Below are 17,964 nucleotides of genomic sequence, written 5' to 3' on the forward strand. Positions count from 1 at the left end.
TCTCCTCTCCTCTTTCCTCTCCTCTCCTCTCCCCTCCCCCTCCTCTCCTCTCCCCTCCCCTCCTCTCCTCTCCTCTCCCCTCCCCTCCCCTCCCCTCCTCTCCTCTCCTCTCCTCTCCCTCCCCTCCCCTCCCTCTCCTCTCCTCCTCCTCCCCTCCTCTCCTCTCCTCTCCCTCTCTTCTCCTCCTCTAATCTCCTCTCCTCTCCTCTTTCCTCTCCTCTCCTCTCTCCTCTCTCCTCTCTCCTCTCTCTCTCCTCTCCGTTTCCGTTTCCGGTGAATGTGAGTGACGGTGGTGGTGTTGCGAGTGGCGCGGTGATTGAATTGTTTGCTGTCCTTTCTACTGTTTTCAAAGTGCATGATCAGGTAAGATTGTTTTCATATTTACCTTGAGTGTTGTTGGCTGTGTAAGACAGATCGTTGGAGGGGTTCTCGGGAGGAGTCTGCTGAGACGCCACCTCCGACTCTCCGACAGGGAGTTCGGATAGTCCCTCCGAACGGTACTGTCACCGTGGAGGAGGTTTTGTTAGCTGTAGGTGAACAGGTAGGTCATGATAAACTTTAGTATGCATCCCGAATGAACAAGGCTGTGGTTGTTTTTTCTGAAGAGTCAGCCTCTTGTGTATCAGCTGATTGAGAGTGGTGTGTTCATTAGGGATTTGTTTGTACAAGTTTCCCCGTTGTCAGTTCCCTCTACGCGGATCACCGTATCCGGTGTTCCGCCGTTTATTTCTAATGACTTGTTAGAGAACGAGCTCCGCAGATTTGGGAAGTTTGCGAGTGCTTTCAAAACTGTGAGTCTAGGGTGTAAAGATCCCAAACTGAAACATGTTCAATCTTTGCGGCGTCAGGTGTTCATGTTTTTGGAGTCGCCCACACAGACTCTGGAGGTTTCCTTTCGAGTTAAACATGGTGACGCTTCTTATATGGTGTATGCAAGCTCGGGACAATTCAAGTGTTTTGAGTGTGGTGATGTGGGACACAAACGTTTTGCGTGTCCGCACAGACAGCGGGAGGCGGCTAGTGCGGCGCATGCGGCGGAGTCCGCGTCCGTCCCCGCGGCGGGGGCCGCGTCCGCGTCCGCGCCTGCGCCTGGTGCTGAGGCCGCGGCTGACGGGACAATCATGGATAATGTTTTTCTTATCAGAGATGTCATTGATGTAAAATCTATAATATAAATGTTGGCATTGTGTCACTGGATCAAGAGAAGGCGTTTGACAGGGTGTATCACTCGTATTTGTTTTCTGCACTGAGGTCTTTTGGTTTTGGGGATGGTTTTGTGTCATTAGTTGGTTTGTTGTATCAGGATGCACAGTGTTTGGTGAAGATGGGGGCGGGGTTGAGTCGGCCAATCCCTGTACGGCGAGGGATCAGACAAGGTTGTCCCATCTCCGGCCAGCTGTATAGCTTGGCTATTGAGCCCTTGCTGTGCAGGTTGAGGGGCCGGCTCAGCGGGCTTTCTTTGCCCGAGTCCTGTAGAATCGAATGTCCCCCTACAGTTTCTGCCTATGCTGATGATGTAAACATCTTCATCTCCAATCAGGGGGACGTTCGGTGTCTGCAGGACACCCTGTCCCTGTATGAAAGGGCAACAGCTGCACGGGTGAACTGGGAAAAAAGTGGTGCCTTATTGGTGGGAGAGTGGAGGGACCAGGCAGTGCCCAGTCTGCCTGGTGGACTTGAGTGGGGGAGGGAGGGGTTGAAGGTGTTGGGGGTTTATTTGGGTACTGAGGGCTTTGAGGGTTGCTACCCCAGTTGTCGTATAGGGGAAGAGTTCTGGTGGTCAATAACTTGGTTGCCTCGACTCTCTGGCACAGACTTGTGGCTTTGACACCTCCAAGAGGGCTGATGGAGGACATTCAAAGGGCCATCCTGGACTTTTTCTGGTCAGGCAAACACTGGGTCCAGGCGGCAGTCCTCTACCTGCCGGGGGCTGAAGGGGGACATGGACTTATAGACATTCAGTCAAAAATTGCCTCATTCAGACTTCAGACTGCACAGAGACTCCTTTTCACTTGTGGTCCCAGCTGGATGGACATCGCTCGACTGCTGCTGAGGAGAGCTGGATGGCTGGGGTACACTAAGCAGCTCTTTCTGTTAAAGCTCGAGGAGGTGGATCTCACTGGTTTAACATCCTTTTATATGTCTGTAATGCAGGCATGGAAAATGTACACATTCAAAAGAAACAAAACTGAGAGTCCGGGAATGTGGATCTTTGAGGAACCGTTATTTTTTAATGATTTCATAAGGACTCCAACTTTGCAGTCAGCCAGTCTCCGGGCCAGTTTCAGAGAGGCAGGCTGCACAAAACTGGGTCATCTGGTAAGACTGACCCTGGACGCCCTCAAAGAAAGGACCGATATCACCTCCAGTCGGGTGGTTGAAAGAGTGGTGGAGGAAGTCTTTGCTGCACTTCCAGTAAAACTTGTAACATTTCTAAAGATTGAGAATCTGTGTGAGCAGTGGAGTGAAGAGGGTGAATACAGCTTCCCATCTTTGTCTGTTGCCCCAGATGTCGGGGAGTGGCAGGAAAGAGGAGGTGGGCTGCTGTCCTTTAGTACTCCTGTTCTGGAGAAGTTCCAGGATGCAGGGAAAAGGCACTCTATCAGTCCTGTGTTAAGGTCCTACATCTTCGTGGTTTGTCGGGAGTGAAAGAGTCGAGGTGGCTCGAGTTTTTTGGCCCAGATGTTTCCCCGAAAGGCAGCTGGCGGTCCCTGTACAAGCTGCCTGTTGAGAAGAGAACAGCAGATCTCCAGTGGAGAGTTGTGCATGGGGTTATAGCCACGAACAGATACAGAGCACACATTGATCCAGGGGTGTGAGAGGAGTGTTTGTTTTGTTCACTAACTGAAACTTTGTCTGTTTGTTGAGTGTCCCAGGCTCTCACTCTTGTTTGTCCTTTTGAAAAGCTTCTTTGAAGCTCTCGGGGAGGATTTCTCTTATGTATTGTTTGTTTTTGGGCCAAAGTATTCTGCAAAGAAAAAGACTGTACATACACTGTTAAACTTTTTATCTGGCTCGGCCATTTGGCTCACACGCAAGAACCGAGCTCAGGGTACTGGCTGTGTGGAACCGGTGCTGGTTCTGGAGGGACTTTTGAAGGCCAGACTCTGTGCAAGACTTTAATAGTGTATGGGCTGTGGAAGAAGCTCTGTGCTCTGTGGGTGGAGAGCTGATTATTCATTTTTGATGCAGTAAATGTTGTTTTTGTTGATATTGTGATTTTTGTTACACTTGTTTTGTTTTATTTTTATTTATTTATTTATTTATTTTCTTCTCTTGATCTGAGTGATGATGTGACAGTGGTATAATTTTTCTCCTGGTAGTGGTAAAATAAAAGGATTTTGAAAACCAAATCAAACCTCTCCTCTCCTCTCCTCTCCTCTCCTCTCCTCCTCTCCTCCCCTCCTCTCCTCCCCTCTCCTCCCCCTCTCCTCTCCTCTCCTCTCCTCCTCTCCTCCTCTCCTCTCATCTCCTCTCCTCTCCTCCTCTCCTCTCCTCCTCTCCTCTCCTCTCCCCTCCTCCCCTCTCCTCTCCTCTCCTCTCCTCTCCTCCCCTCTCCTCTCCTCTCCTCTCCTCCCCTCTCCCCTCCTCTCCTCCTCCTCCTGTGAGCTTGAGTGAAACTTTTCCTGGAAGTGTTGCCAGCAAATCAGAATGTGGAAAAGGACTTTTATAGCTGTCCATTACACTAATCAGTGGGCTCATAAATCTTCAGAATGAAAGCCATTATTTTTAAAGCAGTGTCGTGAAAAATATGCATGACAATCATCTCGTTGGTTTTATTGTACAAAGAGGCTACTCATCAGCTATCCAAGCTATCTGAGGTAAAGCCTTTTGATTGTATTGTTTTGATCCTGAAAGCATTTCATGGATTTTTCATTAAAGCTACCGCTGAATAAATTCCCTCCAGCCTTATGCAGGTGCATTAAGATAAAAAAAATAAAAAAAACTAGCACTCACAGCTTAGTATTCAGATTGGAAAATGAATAAATCTTGAGGGTAAAAGAGTTCTGCACAAGGTCTAATAATGTTAGCTGAAGACAGTAAACAGACTTTGAAGTCTTTGCTGTTTAAGAATCAGTTTGATTCCAGCTGAAGTGGCATGATGTGTTGAATATAATCACTCAAAGTACAGCTGAGACTCTGACACACCAAACACAGGGAGCAGGGATACGAGAAAAAAAAAAAAAGTATTCTAATTTAAACGGCAAATATGAAATAAAGCAGCGGAGCATATTGAGGGAACCACAGGGATCGTACTTTAAACATCAGTGTAATCCAAAAAAATCTGCATCGCTTTGGAAGAGCAGTGTTGTTAACAAAGTAAAGACAGCAGTCCTTCATCATGTGAAACAAGATGAGCCGCCATGTTTACATGTGTACTCACTCATTTATTCATCGGACAGATATAATCCTGTTGAGATGAAAGGATTGTGTTTCACAGGGAGCATATGTACCAACGCACAATATCATTATCAACTGTGTAAATATTTCAGCATTAGCAGACAGCAGACATCCTGCTGAGACGATGAGAGAGGCAGCAGAGACACAACTCACTCAGCCAGCTTGTGATAATGTCTTTTTTTTAATATGATAGCTAAAGACCATTTTATAGATATACTCATAAATGTCTGAGCAATACACACCAGATTTAATCTGGAAAATATTCAACTAGAAAACACACAACAATGTGCTCAAGGAACCTAGCATGATGCTACGGATTCATCCTTTAAAAAAGGTATTGAATCTAAAGTTATACATTTTTAACATAATATAACTAAATTATAAAATATATATATTATACTTATTCCTTAATGCACATTTTATTTATTTCTTCCTGGTGTTACTAAACTAAAAGCTCTCGTGAGGAACTTTGAGTTTGTGTTGATTTTGGCGCCCCCTGTGGACAGAACGCTACCTCTGAACTCTGTATGTATTTTAGGTATTTTTTTAAAAGATTTATTTTTTGGGCTTTTCTTTTTGTGCCTTTTAATGGAGAGATAGGACAGTGGATAGAGTCGGAAATCAGGGAGAGAGAGAGTGAGGAATGACATGCAGGGAAGGAGCCACAGGCTGGATTTGAACCCCTAAACCGCTTGGAAGACTAAAACCTCCATACATGGGGAGCACTCTAACCACTGCCCCACCAGCGCCCCATTTTAGGTATTTTTTTAGTAAGAAATCTCATCCTGCTTTCTTTTAAGAGTCATACATATCACTCATTTAGAACCTTTGTTTTTTGAAGTGACAACAATGCTGCTCCTGCAGCACGCTGTTCAACACTAGGAGAGGAGGGAAGAGGAGAGGAGGAGGAGGAGAGGAGGAGAGAGGAGGAGATGAGATGAGAGGAGAGGAGGAGAGAGGAGGAGAGGAGAGGAGAGAGAAGGAGAGGAGGAGGAGGAGAGGATGAGAGGAGAGGAGTGGATGAGGAGAGGAGGACATGAGAGGGGAGAGGAGAGGAGAGGATGAGAGGAGATGATGAGAGGAGAGGAGGAGAGGATGAGGGGAGAGGAGAGGATGAGGAGAGGAGAGGATGAGGGGAGAGGAGAGGAGGAGAGGGGAGAGGAGAGGGGGAGAGGAGAGGAGAGGAGGAGAGGAGATAAAATAATCTAAAAAGAAATGACACTGTTGCTGTCAGAAGGTTTTTAGATTACTTTGGTTCCATTTTCCCTCCTTGTTTCTGGGGAGCAGACATCCACTGCTCTACACGGATTATTCACATATTTCATTTTTTTTTGGGGGGGGGGGGGGGGCTTTTAGTAACTCTCCATACTCAAGTTATCTATGAATGATCTGAATCCTCGACTGACATTAACAGACTGATTCAGTTCATTTGAAACATTTCAAACGCTCACACCTAAATACCTCCAGCACAATTGGACAGACCGACAACCAATCAGATCTTGATGTAACTTGGTGATCTTGTAGGTAACATAAGCATCCTTTAACACTTTATTTAAAATCAGATTCTGAATCTTCCACGTGAGCAGCGGCCCACTCGTTGTGTCTAAAAGTTCACGACGGGGCCGCGCTGCTTTGTACAGTCAGTCAATCTGTGCGCCGAGCCTCTTCCACTCTGAGTGAACGCGTGTGATTGGCGGGGTGAGCAGCGGGTCATCGGGGGAAATCTCAACTTAAGGGGGATCAGATGCATTGCAGATTTGTCTGGCTTGATCCGTCTTTAAAAAAAAAAAAGTTGAAACCGGGGTCATGTACTGTGATAAACTGCGAGTCGAACATGTGTATCGCTTCAACGTTAAAGTTGAGTTTTGACTACAAAGATGAAGAAGAATACTCTTAAAGAAGTTTGTGACCTGAGGCAGAAACACTTTTCTTTTAAGTCTTTGTTAAGGATGTCAGTCTATCCTAAGTTAGGAGTAATTTCCCATGGTCCTTCATTCCCTCCATCTCGGCTCTTGAGTGCACTCGAGTTGCATCAGAAGCTCGCCGTCTTCCTCTTTGGAAGTAGACACAAAGGAAAGAGTCATCCCAGTCCTTCAAACTAGGCAGGATTTAATGATTGTTTGATTCCCCGAGGGCCTCCTCACAAAAACTTTCCACTCTCCAAAGTGAGCGCTCGGGGAGAATCCTCGCTCACATCCTCCAATGATTATGTTTATCCTCCCCGCAGATTAGCACCCGCTCCCTTCCCAATCAATGAATGGCCGTCAGGTCATCATTAATCGAGTCACTTCCTTTGCAGATCAAATCGGGGAACAGTCGATCAGGCCTAATGAGTTTGCATTGTCAGAGTGAGATGAGTATGAATGGCTTCAGGTGGCTCACAGGCCGTTCAGATCTCAAGTCAAACGGCTAATGTGCCCATGCATCAAGGAGTAATCAGAAGACGTCAGCTGAAGGGTTCATAGAGCAGGGAAATAAGAAATAATGATCGCTGTGTTTCAAGAATTAACAGAAGTCACACACGTCACTGAGCCGTTTCCAAGAGTTCTGGAGGACGTAAGATAAGTGAGAGGAGATCCTGTCCAAAGGTAGTCACCGTGTGACAAGAAGAGAAACAAATCCTGTCTTTAAAATAACCAGGTTACCTTTACACACACACAGAGACACACACAGAGACACACACACACACACAGACACACACACACACACACACACACACACAGAGACACACACACACACACACACACACACAGAGACACACACACAGACACACACACACACAGAGACACACACACACACACACACACACACACAGAGAGACACACACAGAGACACAGACACACAGAGACACACACACACAGAGACACAGACACACACACACACACACACACACACAGAGACACACAGAGACACACACACACACACACACACACACACACAGAGACACACACACACAGAGACACACACACACACACACACACACACACACACAGAGACACACACACACACACACACACACACACAGACACACACACAAACACACACACACACAGACACACAGAGACACACACACACACACACACACACACACACACACACACACAGACACACACACACAGACACACAGAGACACAGACACACACACACACACACACACACACACACACACAGACACACACACACAGACACACAGAGACACAGACACATACACACACACACACACACACACAGACACATACACACACATACACACACACACACACACACACACACACACACACACACAGACACACACACACAGACACACAGAGACACAGACACATACACACACACACACACACACAGACACATACACACACAGACACACACACACACACACACACACACACACACACACACACACACACACACACACACACACACACACACACACACACTGAGTTTATTAGGAACATTTGTCCAGCAGTATGTTGGACCTTCTTTGTTTGAGCACTAGATACTTGACAGATTCAATGTGATGTAGTCCTGGGGCGCTGGTGGCTCAGTGGTTAGTGCGCGCCCCATGTATGGAAGCTGTAGTCAGCAGCCAGGGTTCATATCCAGCCTGTGGCTCCTTCCCCTCTCTCTCTCTCTCTCTCCCTGATTTCTGACTCTATCCACTGTCCTGTCTCTCCAAATAAAAGCCCAAAAAGAAAAATGTGATGTAGTAGTTAAACCCTGAGACCTCACAGACCAGGGCTGATCAAACCTGATCAAACCTGATCAAACCTTAATGACTTAGGACAGCTAAAGCTAACTGCCTTCTAATATATGATAGCCAACATCAAAAGTCCAATAACATAAAATATGACAACAAGAATGCAAAACTATCAATGACCAGGAAACACTCACTAAGACTGACCCACCTTTCAAAAATAACTGTAATAGAGTCTTTAATACTCTTTGTTGAAGCTCCCCTGAGGAACATTCAGCTTCTGTTTATTGCTTTGAACCTCTTGTGGACAAAGCATCACCTCTTTTCTCTTTGCTGATCTTGTTGTGTACAGTACAGGTGTTAACTGAAGTTCTCCTGCTGCAGCCTTTGAAGAGCCAAATGTATCAGATGGAAAAATGTAAAAAGAAAAAGGGCTGGTTTAAATCTCTCCTCCTGACACTACTTCAGACATTTAGAAGAACTGTAGAAATAATCTTGTTTCTTTAGTGAAACCCTACCCCTATCCCTCTTCCTGCATCTTATCCCGTCTCTCCCCCTATCCCTTTCCAAGCCCGGTGCAGTCTAGACCTGTGAAGGCTGTTTCGTCATGAGCCGGGGATCCAGCTGAAGATTTCTGTCTTTTAATAAGAAAGTTTTTCTAACCACTGTAACTTTTGCTGCTTTGCTAAAGTGCTCATGATGGATAGACCGGATCTTTGTAACATAACAATGAGTAAGGTCTTTTACCTGCTTTATATAACATAACAATGAGTAAGGTCTTTTACCTGCTTTATGTAACATAACAATGAGTAAGGTCTTTTACCTGCTTTATATAACATAACAATAAGTAAGGTCTTTTACCTGCTTTATGTAACATAACAATGAGTAAGGTCTTTTACCTGCTTTATGTAACATAACAATGAGTAAGGTCTTTTACCTGCTTTATATAACATAACAATGAGTAAGGTCTTTTATCTGCTTTATATAACATAACAATGAGTAAGGTCTTTTACCTGCTTTATGTAACATAACAATGAGTAAGGTCTTTTACCTGCTTTATATAACATAACAATGAGTAAGGTCTTTTACCTGCTTCTTGTAACATAACAATGAGTAAGGTCTTTTACCTGCTTTATGTAACATAACAATGAGTAAGGTCTTTTACCTGCTTTATATAACATAACAATGAGTAAGGTCTTTTACCTGCTTTTTATAACATAACAATGAGTAAGGTCTTTTACCTGCTTTATATAACATAACAATGAGTAAGGTCTTTTACCTGCTTTATATAACATAACAATGAGTAAGGTCTTTTACCTGCTTTATATAACATAACAATGAGTAAGGTCTTTTACCTGCTTTATGTAACATAACAATGAGTAAGGTCTTTTACCTGCTTTATATAACATAACAATGAGTAAGGTCTTTTACCTGCTTTTTATAACATAACAATGAGTAAGGTCTTTTACCTGCTTTATATAACATAACAATGAGTAAGGTCTTTTACCTGCTTTATATAACATAACAATGAGTAAGGTCTTTTACCTGCTTTATGTAACATAACAATGAGTAAGGTCTTTTACCTGCTTTATATAACATAACAATGAGTAAGGTCTTTTACCTGCTTTATGTAACATAACAATGAGTAAGGTCTTTTACCTGCTTTATGTAACATAACAATGAGTAAGGTCTTTTACCTGCTTTATATAACATAACAATGAGTAAGGTCTTTTACCTGCTTTTTGTAACATAACAATGAGTAAGGTCTTTTACCTGCTTTATATAACATAACAATGAGTAAGGTCTTTTACCTGCTTCTTGTAACATAACAATGAGTAAGGTCTTTTACCTGCTTTATGTAACATAACAATGAGTAAGGTCTTTTACCTGCTTTATATAACATAACAATGAGTAAGGTCTTTTACCTGCTTTATGTAACATAACAATGAGTAAGGTCTTTTACCTGCTTTATGTAACATAACAATGAGTAAGGTCTTTTACCTGCTTTATGTAACATAACAATGAGTAAGGTCTTTTACCTGCTTTATGTAACATAACAATGAGTAAGGTCTTTTACCTGCTTTATATAACATAACAATGAGTAAGGTCTTTTACCTGCTTTATATAACATAACAATAAGTAAGGTCTTTTACCTGCTTTATGTAACATAACAATAAGTAAGGTCTTTTACCTGCTTTATGTAACATAACAATAAGTAAGGTCTTTTACCTGCTTTATGTATCATAACAATGAGTAAGGTCTTTTACCTGCTTTATGTATCATAACAATGAGTAAGGTCTTTTACCTGCTTTATGTAACATAACAATGAGTAAGGTCTTTTACCTGCTTTATGTAACATAACAATGAGTAAGGTCTTTTACCTGCTTTATATAACATAACAATGAGTAAGGTCTTTTACCTGCTTTATATAACATAACAATGAGTAAGGTCTTTTACCTGCTTCATGTAACATAACAATGAGTAAGGTCTTTTACCTGCTTTATATAACATAACAATAAGTAAGGTCTTTTACCTGCTTTATATAACATAACAATGAGTAAGGTCTTTTACCTGCTTTATGTAACATAACAATGAGTAAGGTCTTTTACCTGCTTTATATAACATAACAATGAGTAAGGTCTTTTACCTGCTTTATGTAACATAACAATAAGTAAGGTCTTTTACCTGCTTCTTGTAAAGTGTCTCGAGATAACACTTGTTATGAGTTGACGCTATACAAATAAAAATTGATTGATTGATTGATAGTGGGTCACAGAGAGTCATCAGTATTCAGATTAGTCTGTTTAATAAGCAGTCACAGGAGACTGTTTAGCATAAGTCATTTAACATTGATTGATATTTTTCATTTTCTTAAACTGACCTGATTTCTTTTTATTTCTTTGATATCAGGAAACAGACTCAACACAATAATAATAAACGATGACGCTGGTAGAGAGGATGAGCAGCCCTCAGTATTTAACATCCACTGATAGAAACTTTTATTTCATTTTTTTAAACTTTCTCAAACAGAAGTGAAAGTCGTCCACAGCGTGAGCCGCGCCCCCTCACTGCCTCGTAATATCCGACACAAAGTCAGTTTTCAGTTTTATTGTCCGGAGTACAGAACACAATCCTGCTCTGACTGCTGGAGGTTTCTGCTTGATTGACCTCCAGCAGGAGCATGAAATGGAGAATGATTTAACACATACAGGAAGGCCAAAGAGTCCAAATATCATCAGAGAGGACGCACTACAAACAGGAAGTGGAATACACTCTGGATGTTTCTGACTGTGTGGTTTATGAGGACATGTTTTTGACAATCCTTATCCTTTCATTAGGACACAAATATCTTGTTTTTTATTTCAAATAATTAATTTAAACGTTTCTTAAAAAGATGAAGACGCTGCCCTTCTTGACCAGGATGATGATCCTTACAAACATTCAACATATTCCTACACTAAATAAATAAATCTGAGATGTGCACACGAGACAGTTAGAGGACTGAAGCACATATATGGGATGTGAAGATTTGTTTTCTCCTAATATTAACCATTAAACGGATAATCTACGGGCATGTTTGGGTATAATTGTATGAGTATGAGTTTATTCTAGCACCATAGTGTAGTACATAAAGTTTAACATGTGCAATTAAACCAATAGTGACAACATGACTGGATAAAATCTGTTTATTTTAGTGTAGAGAAGGTGAAGAAAATGGTGTTTAAATCCAATGTGCAGCTTTGTCCCTCATATCCCTGCAGACACTTTCTCACTGTGACCCGCTTTTCACAGCTACACTTCCTGTTACATCAGCTGGTGTGCAGGTGATCCCTCAAAGACCCTCCCACAGAATTGACCTCATTATTTCAAATCACTCAGATTATAAATCATCTGGAGCTACCGAGATACTCTTAATAACAAAACTTTAGACGATGTTGACCGTGTCTTAATAATATAATTCATGAACAACATGTGGATAATCTTCTCTTTGAGTTGTGTCGTTTCGTTCCTTCATCACAATGTTCCACTTCGCTGTTTGAAGACACCTTGGCTGCTAACTTGAGAACAGTTTGACTCGTGGCCTCGTACTTGTTTGGCTGCGTTTCATCTCTGTTTATTAAATTCAAAGTTAAGCTGCTTGTCATGCCTTAATTCCTTCCACAGAGATCTGAGCCGCTTCTTGTTTTCTGGCTCACAGAACAAAAAAAACAAAAAAAAACAAAAAACATCTCCGGCTGAAGGTAGATAAAACTTTACTGGAGCGTTTTTTAAATGACTTTCTTCTTCCTGTGTACAGTCCTCTGTGTGCAAAGTCAGGAGACACCGGAGACGCAGCCTTGATCCTGCTACTTAGAAAACAAAAGTATATTTTCATTTAAAGAAACGCTGTATGAGCGGCTTTACAACCCGATACTGAACTGTTAGTCTGACTGTAAGAAAACAAGGAGACACACAAGAGATGCTTTTTGTTTGTTTTTCATCCCTGGATTTAAAAATGTATAAAAAATAAGATTAGACATATTTAAAAAAAAAGTCATTCAAAATCCTTTGACGTCTTCTGAAAACGCTCAAAACTCCAAAGCGAGCCGTAACACTAAACCTGCCGCATGCTCAGCAAGGAGGTGAAGTAACAACCTGATTTTATCTGTGTAGTTATATAGAATAGAATAGAATGACTTTATTGATCCCAAACTGGAAAATTGTGGCGTTACAGCAGCAGGTTATCCAAACACACAATATGAGCAAAAAACACAATATTAGCAAATCTAAACACAATAAAATATTAACTACAAAGTAAATAAGTACTAAAAGATATCAAAACTAAGAATGAGAATATATACAACCAGGATTTAACTAAACATTACTAGTCTTAAATATGAAAGATTAAATGTAAATGTGTAAAAACAGAGTTGTAAATGGACAGTATTGATAAGTTAAAGTGTAGACAGATTATCAACAGAAACTATTCAATATAACGGAGAGGAGACGAAGTGAACATGAGTGCAGGGATCATTTATAAATGTAACATGTGCAGAACAGATGACAGTATGGAGAGACAGATATTATCATGATGACAGTTCTCTGTTGTACAGAGTACATGTCTATATGTCTTTGAGCAGCACTATTTCCCATCAGCCCTGGTGCGATAACTCGAGGAGAATCCATGAGCTGGTCGAGGTGTTACAGAAAGTTTGTCAGGAATAAATGCCTCTCTGAAACCCTCAGACGCTGCAGAGAAGACTGAAGAGGGGAGCGTAGTAAAACGTTTCTAACATGAACAAAACATGAATCAAATATAGAGCGTGTCTGCAGGAGGATTGTTTTTTTTTATGCAGACTGAAAAGCATTAGATGAGATTGAAAGCCTGACCTGAAGAGTGTGCTAACATTCATCAAAACACCAAGAAAAAATGTACAATTTTCATCCTCGGCTATTTTTAGAAAAGTAAAAAAACAACATCAAGAGTATGACAGAGAAGCAGTGTCATGTGAAATGTCCTTCAGGTAGCGTTGCACCTGTTGTATGCTGTAGTATCTCAATACCTCTGGGACTCTGATCTGCTCCTCTTCTGAAGAAGCAGATTTTCTAAATTTGGGATTGAATCAAATAAATGACGAGAAAGAAGTAACAAGTAAACAAGCGTGTAATGTTCAAACTCCAACCTCAAACTGTCAAGCCGCCGCTAAGCACTTTGGAGACTTCCTGCTTATCAGATGAAAGTCTGATGTTCATGGATTTCACTTTTCAGGCTGAAGAGTTTCTGCTGGCAACCTCCCAAAAAGTGACACTTTGATGAAATGCTGTTTTTTTTTGTGGAAATAGTCAGTAGGCCGTGCTTTAATGCAGAAGTTTGCTCTTTAACATTTTCAAATTGAAGAGAGCAAAACATAATCATTCTGCTTTAAATGATTACATGTGAGTGATGATTTTCAGTGTAAAACATGTCAAAAATGTAAATATTGATATGAAAGCTCGAGGGCACTACAGCCCTTAACAAACGCATTAGTATTCCCTCTGTCTTCTGGAGTGTGTGGATGCTTCAGGGGAGCAGGAGAAGTGTTGTTTACCGCCTCGGAATCCGCCGCTTCAGCAGCCAAATTAACTCAGATGAACTTTGAGAAGGTGAGACACAAAACAGTAGCCTGTGGCGCTGAGGAAATATTGATCCAGTCTCTCCATGTTTCAAATCCCGACGACACAAAGTGTTTTAATTGGAATTCCTTTTTTTTTTTTGCCAAGAGGTTCTTTCTCTGTCTGTGTCTCTCTGTGCTTTGATTCGCTGCCAGTCTCCTCGTCTGCAGTCTCCGCTCCAAGTTGAGAACAAAGTCACCGACATGAGAGTCATTTAAGTCGTGACACGCAGCGACGACTTCCAGTGTGGAGTGTTTGGAAGACTTTTTGTTGTTGTTGTTTTGGCTCGACGCTCCGGCACACTGGATTTGAAGTGAGACGGGGAGTTTGAGGTTAAAGTGTCGACTCTTCAGCTTTAACTGGAGGAGGGTTTCAGCCATGGTGCTGATTTGAAGGAGGGGTAGAATACCTCCTGCAGAAAGAGGAGGGGGCTTCTGCAGAGCTCAGCCTGGACAACTGATGGTCTCATTTTTACCACGTGCAGTTAATATGTTAAACAACAATGAGCTATGTGTTGCTCTTTTTGCACTTGAATTTCACATTTGCACACCTCCACTTTGCACTTTAATAACTTGAATTTCCATTCTGGTACGAGCTCTTGACTGATTTTATTGCGCTGTTTTTATTTGGTTTTATATTTTGCTGTTGTCTGATTTTTTCAATTTGTTTTGGTTTATGTTTTATGGTGATGTTGTCCTCATGTTTCTTATCTTCTGTGTGCTCCTGTTGCAATGCAAATTTCCCCTTGTGGGACAATAAAAACTCTGAATCTGAATCTGATGAGATGATTTGGAGGCTGTGTTTTAAAGACTATTTGGGCGGTGGTGCATTACAGTCACTGTACTGTAACAGGGTTTTGGAGCTGATCCATACGAGGTCTCTTGACCTCCACTGAACTGATTTGACCGTTTTAGTTTCAACCTGTCTCTTTATGGAAATGCATTTCTTGATGCACTGAGGCATCCCTTTAACCTGTTCAAGGCAGAATAAGTAGGACTGTGGGTTTCTGTCTGTGAAGAACACCACCCCTCTTCTTCTTTCCCTTCATGCTTCATGTGGACGATACGACCTCACCTGCTCGTCCTTCATTCCACCATCAACCTCCCAGTGTTTTTACTTTTCCAGACTTTTCATTATTGTAGGCTCCTGATCTAGTTTCTAACATGCCTGTAATATGTGGATTCTGCCTCAGTGACCTCCTGAGTGTTGCTCAGTTGTCTCCTGTTGACAGAGATACTGAGCAAGGACAGGCTGAGAAAAAGTGTGATTTCTTTATTTCACTTCACTGATGTGTTTTGTTTGCACTCTTGCTGCAGAATGAGAAGTGATGCAGACACTTTTAAGCGGGTTACACTTTTTGAATCCTGCAGCTCTTTAGCTGTTTAGAGTTTAGTGCAGACTGAGTTCCATCCAGACACGCTGTAAACGCGTTTAAAATCAAGCATCTCTCTGTCAGGTATGTAGGTGGGAAGGTGAAACCAGCGCTCTGAGGCTGGTAACTTCTGCATTCAGCTGTCTATGACTTCATGTATTGAAGAGAGAGGAGACAGTGAAGGCTCTGGCAGTGCGCCTCCCAAGAGGCTCCGTTTTTTTGTTTTTTGTTCAAACTTGGAGGTGCCAGACTTCCCCACTCGGCTGCCCTCTTAGTGCTTACACCTTCATATTAATGCCTGATCCCTGGTTTTAACTCAGGCTACTGAACACCAATATGAGAGCATCCTTAAGTAGGAAAGTTCACTTGCTGATTACTCCTGGCAAGGTGTGACCTCCAGCTGTCAGCAGTGATCCCCCACTGGATCTTCAGTTTGCTCAACCCCCCCCCCCCCCCCCCCCCCCCCCCCCAGGATCACTTAAGGGCACAGCTCTGTTCAGCCGGGCCCTCTGGGAGCCTCTCTTTGCTGCACTGCCTTCATTTTCTCATTGCTTACATTGAAAGCGGGTACCGGCTGTTTGTTCCCGACCGGGCCGATGTGTTTTCAGAGCACAGAAACTATTTCCACTCTTGCAGGCAAATTCCTACTTTGCTGCCCACGTGGACCCGCTTTGCGCTGGGAGCTATGAAATAAGAGGCACCCAGCGGACACAGAGGCTGCAGCAGCTTTATGCTAATCCTGATGTTTGTTTCTTTGAGCTGCAGAGTGGTACACCATCGCTGGAAAGAGTGCACAAACTTCAGCACCTGTGCACCTGGAGATGTTGACACCTGGCACATGATAGAGGAGGTAGATGTGATGCCTGAGGGCAGGAGAAGAGAGGAAGATAAATTGTGTTTTGTTCTGTAGTTGCACGCCTGTAAAACACTCTTGGATCAGGTTTGTTGAAAGATTCCTGCATTTCCCGAAACAGAGAAGAAGTTTCAAATCTTTCTCGTATTATAAATTAATCACACAGATAAGCCGTCTCTACCTGTGCTCTACATCTCCCCTTTTCCCCCCATTTCTTTACTTCTTTAAAACTTTTCCTTAGAAAGTTAGCACAGCTGAGATTGATTTGTTTTTGGAGGTGATTTGGTGGAATCGCGTTAATAATCAAGATCCTCCTCTGAGGATTGCGTCGAGTCGAGGCGTACTGGATTAGGACTTATCTACGTGTTGGAAGCTCTCCAGCTGGCTCCGGAGGAATTCTTTGACCTTGGAGGGCGTTTGAAAGTAACCAAAGGAAAAGTTTTGTAGAGTGAAATTGCTCTTTGGCTCTACTTTTCTGGTATCACGCTTACAGCACTGGTACACCCCGTGTGCATGGGCGTGGGAGGAAGGAAAGTGACCTCAGGCCCCGCATCAGCAGGCGCCCAACCTGAGGAAACCTGCTCCTGTGTTTCTGCTCTACACCTGACCTTGACCTATTAGTCTTAGAAACCAAACATTGCTAACAGTGTTTCCTCCTGTGTGTGTGTTTTGTGTCTGTGTGTGTGTTTCACTGCCTTAGCAGAATCCCTGTTCAGCGGCCTGGGGCTGGGCGCGGTGGTCGGCCTCGGCCTGGGAGCGCTGCTGCTGCTGCTCGTGCTGGTGGATGTCAGCTGCTTCTTCCTGCGTCACTGTGGCCTGCTGATGTGCATCACGCGCACAATCTGCAGCAAGAAAACAGCCACCAGCGGCAAGGGCAAAGAAATGGAAGAGGGCAAGGCCGCCTACCTGTGAGTGTTTCCTTTTTTTTATTTTTTATTGTTTATTCCAGGAACTTTAACACCTTCAATGAAATGTTTTGATTTCTATGGTAACAGTTGGGAATGTATCAGTGTTTGTTGGTCACCGGGTCATTCATGCTTGCAGAGGGAGCATCTGCTGTGGGTGTATCTTGATGCTTGTGGGTTACACCGGGTCACTCTAGAAACTGCTGTTTTTTTTTCTTGCTAATTTAGTTGTTTTCTTTTTTTTTTTTTTACCAAAAATGAGCTCAAAGATTGAAGTAGATGAATCTTTACAAAGATCTCAGCAAACTCTCAGAAAATGAAAATATAATGTGTAAAGAAGTTCTCGTCTTTTATTGAATCAAGGATGAAGAAGTGTCACAAATTGTCCATTTTTCTTTGTGCTCAAAAGTGTCACCTTTTTCTGAATAGAGCAGACTCCTTTTAACAAAATTGACTGTGAATGAGAAAAGAATAAGAAAGGAGGCTTCTTTTTACTGTAGGTACACCTACAACAGCCGCCCAACCACCCTTTCAGCCACAGTATGTCTTTGATTATGTCTTCTTCACTAACATCAGTGCGTTTCATACTATGTGCTGTGAGTTCACC

The 17,964-nt window shown here is 42.6% G+C and overlaps 1 protein-coding gene across 4 annotated transcripts in view; it reads left to right on the forward strand.

Moving 5' to 3' along the window:
* LOC132959487 (neural cell adhesion molecule 2-like) overlaps positions 1–17,964 on the forward strand; it is a 277,538-nt gene that overhangs the window by 248,123 nt on the left and 11,451 nt on the right. Inside the window, exons 16-17 of one of the 4 annotated variants that reach the window (XM_061032522.1) lie at positions 17,153–17,360; positions 17,858–17,897. In XM_061032522.1, the coding sequence (XP_060888505.1) occupies positions 17,153–17,360; positions 17,858–17,897 (248 nt within the window). Of the gene's footprint in view, positions 1–17,152; positions 17,361–17,857; positions 17,954–17,964 lie in introns of all 4 variants that reach the window. The other 3 variants (XM_061032523.1, XM_061032520.1, XM_061032521.1) reach the window with 3 other exon arrangements.

The sequence above is a fragment of the Labrus mixtus genome, chromosome 24, assembly GCF_963584025.1.
Source record: "Labrus mixtus chromosome 24, fLabMix1.1, whole genome shotgun sequence".
Taxonomy (NCBI): Eukaryota; Metazoa; Chordata; class Actinopteri; order Labriformes; family Labridae; genus Labrus; species Labrus mixtus.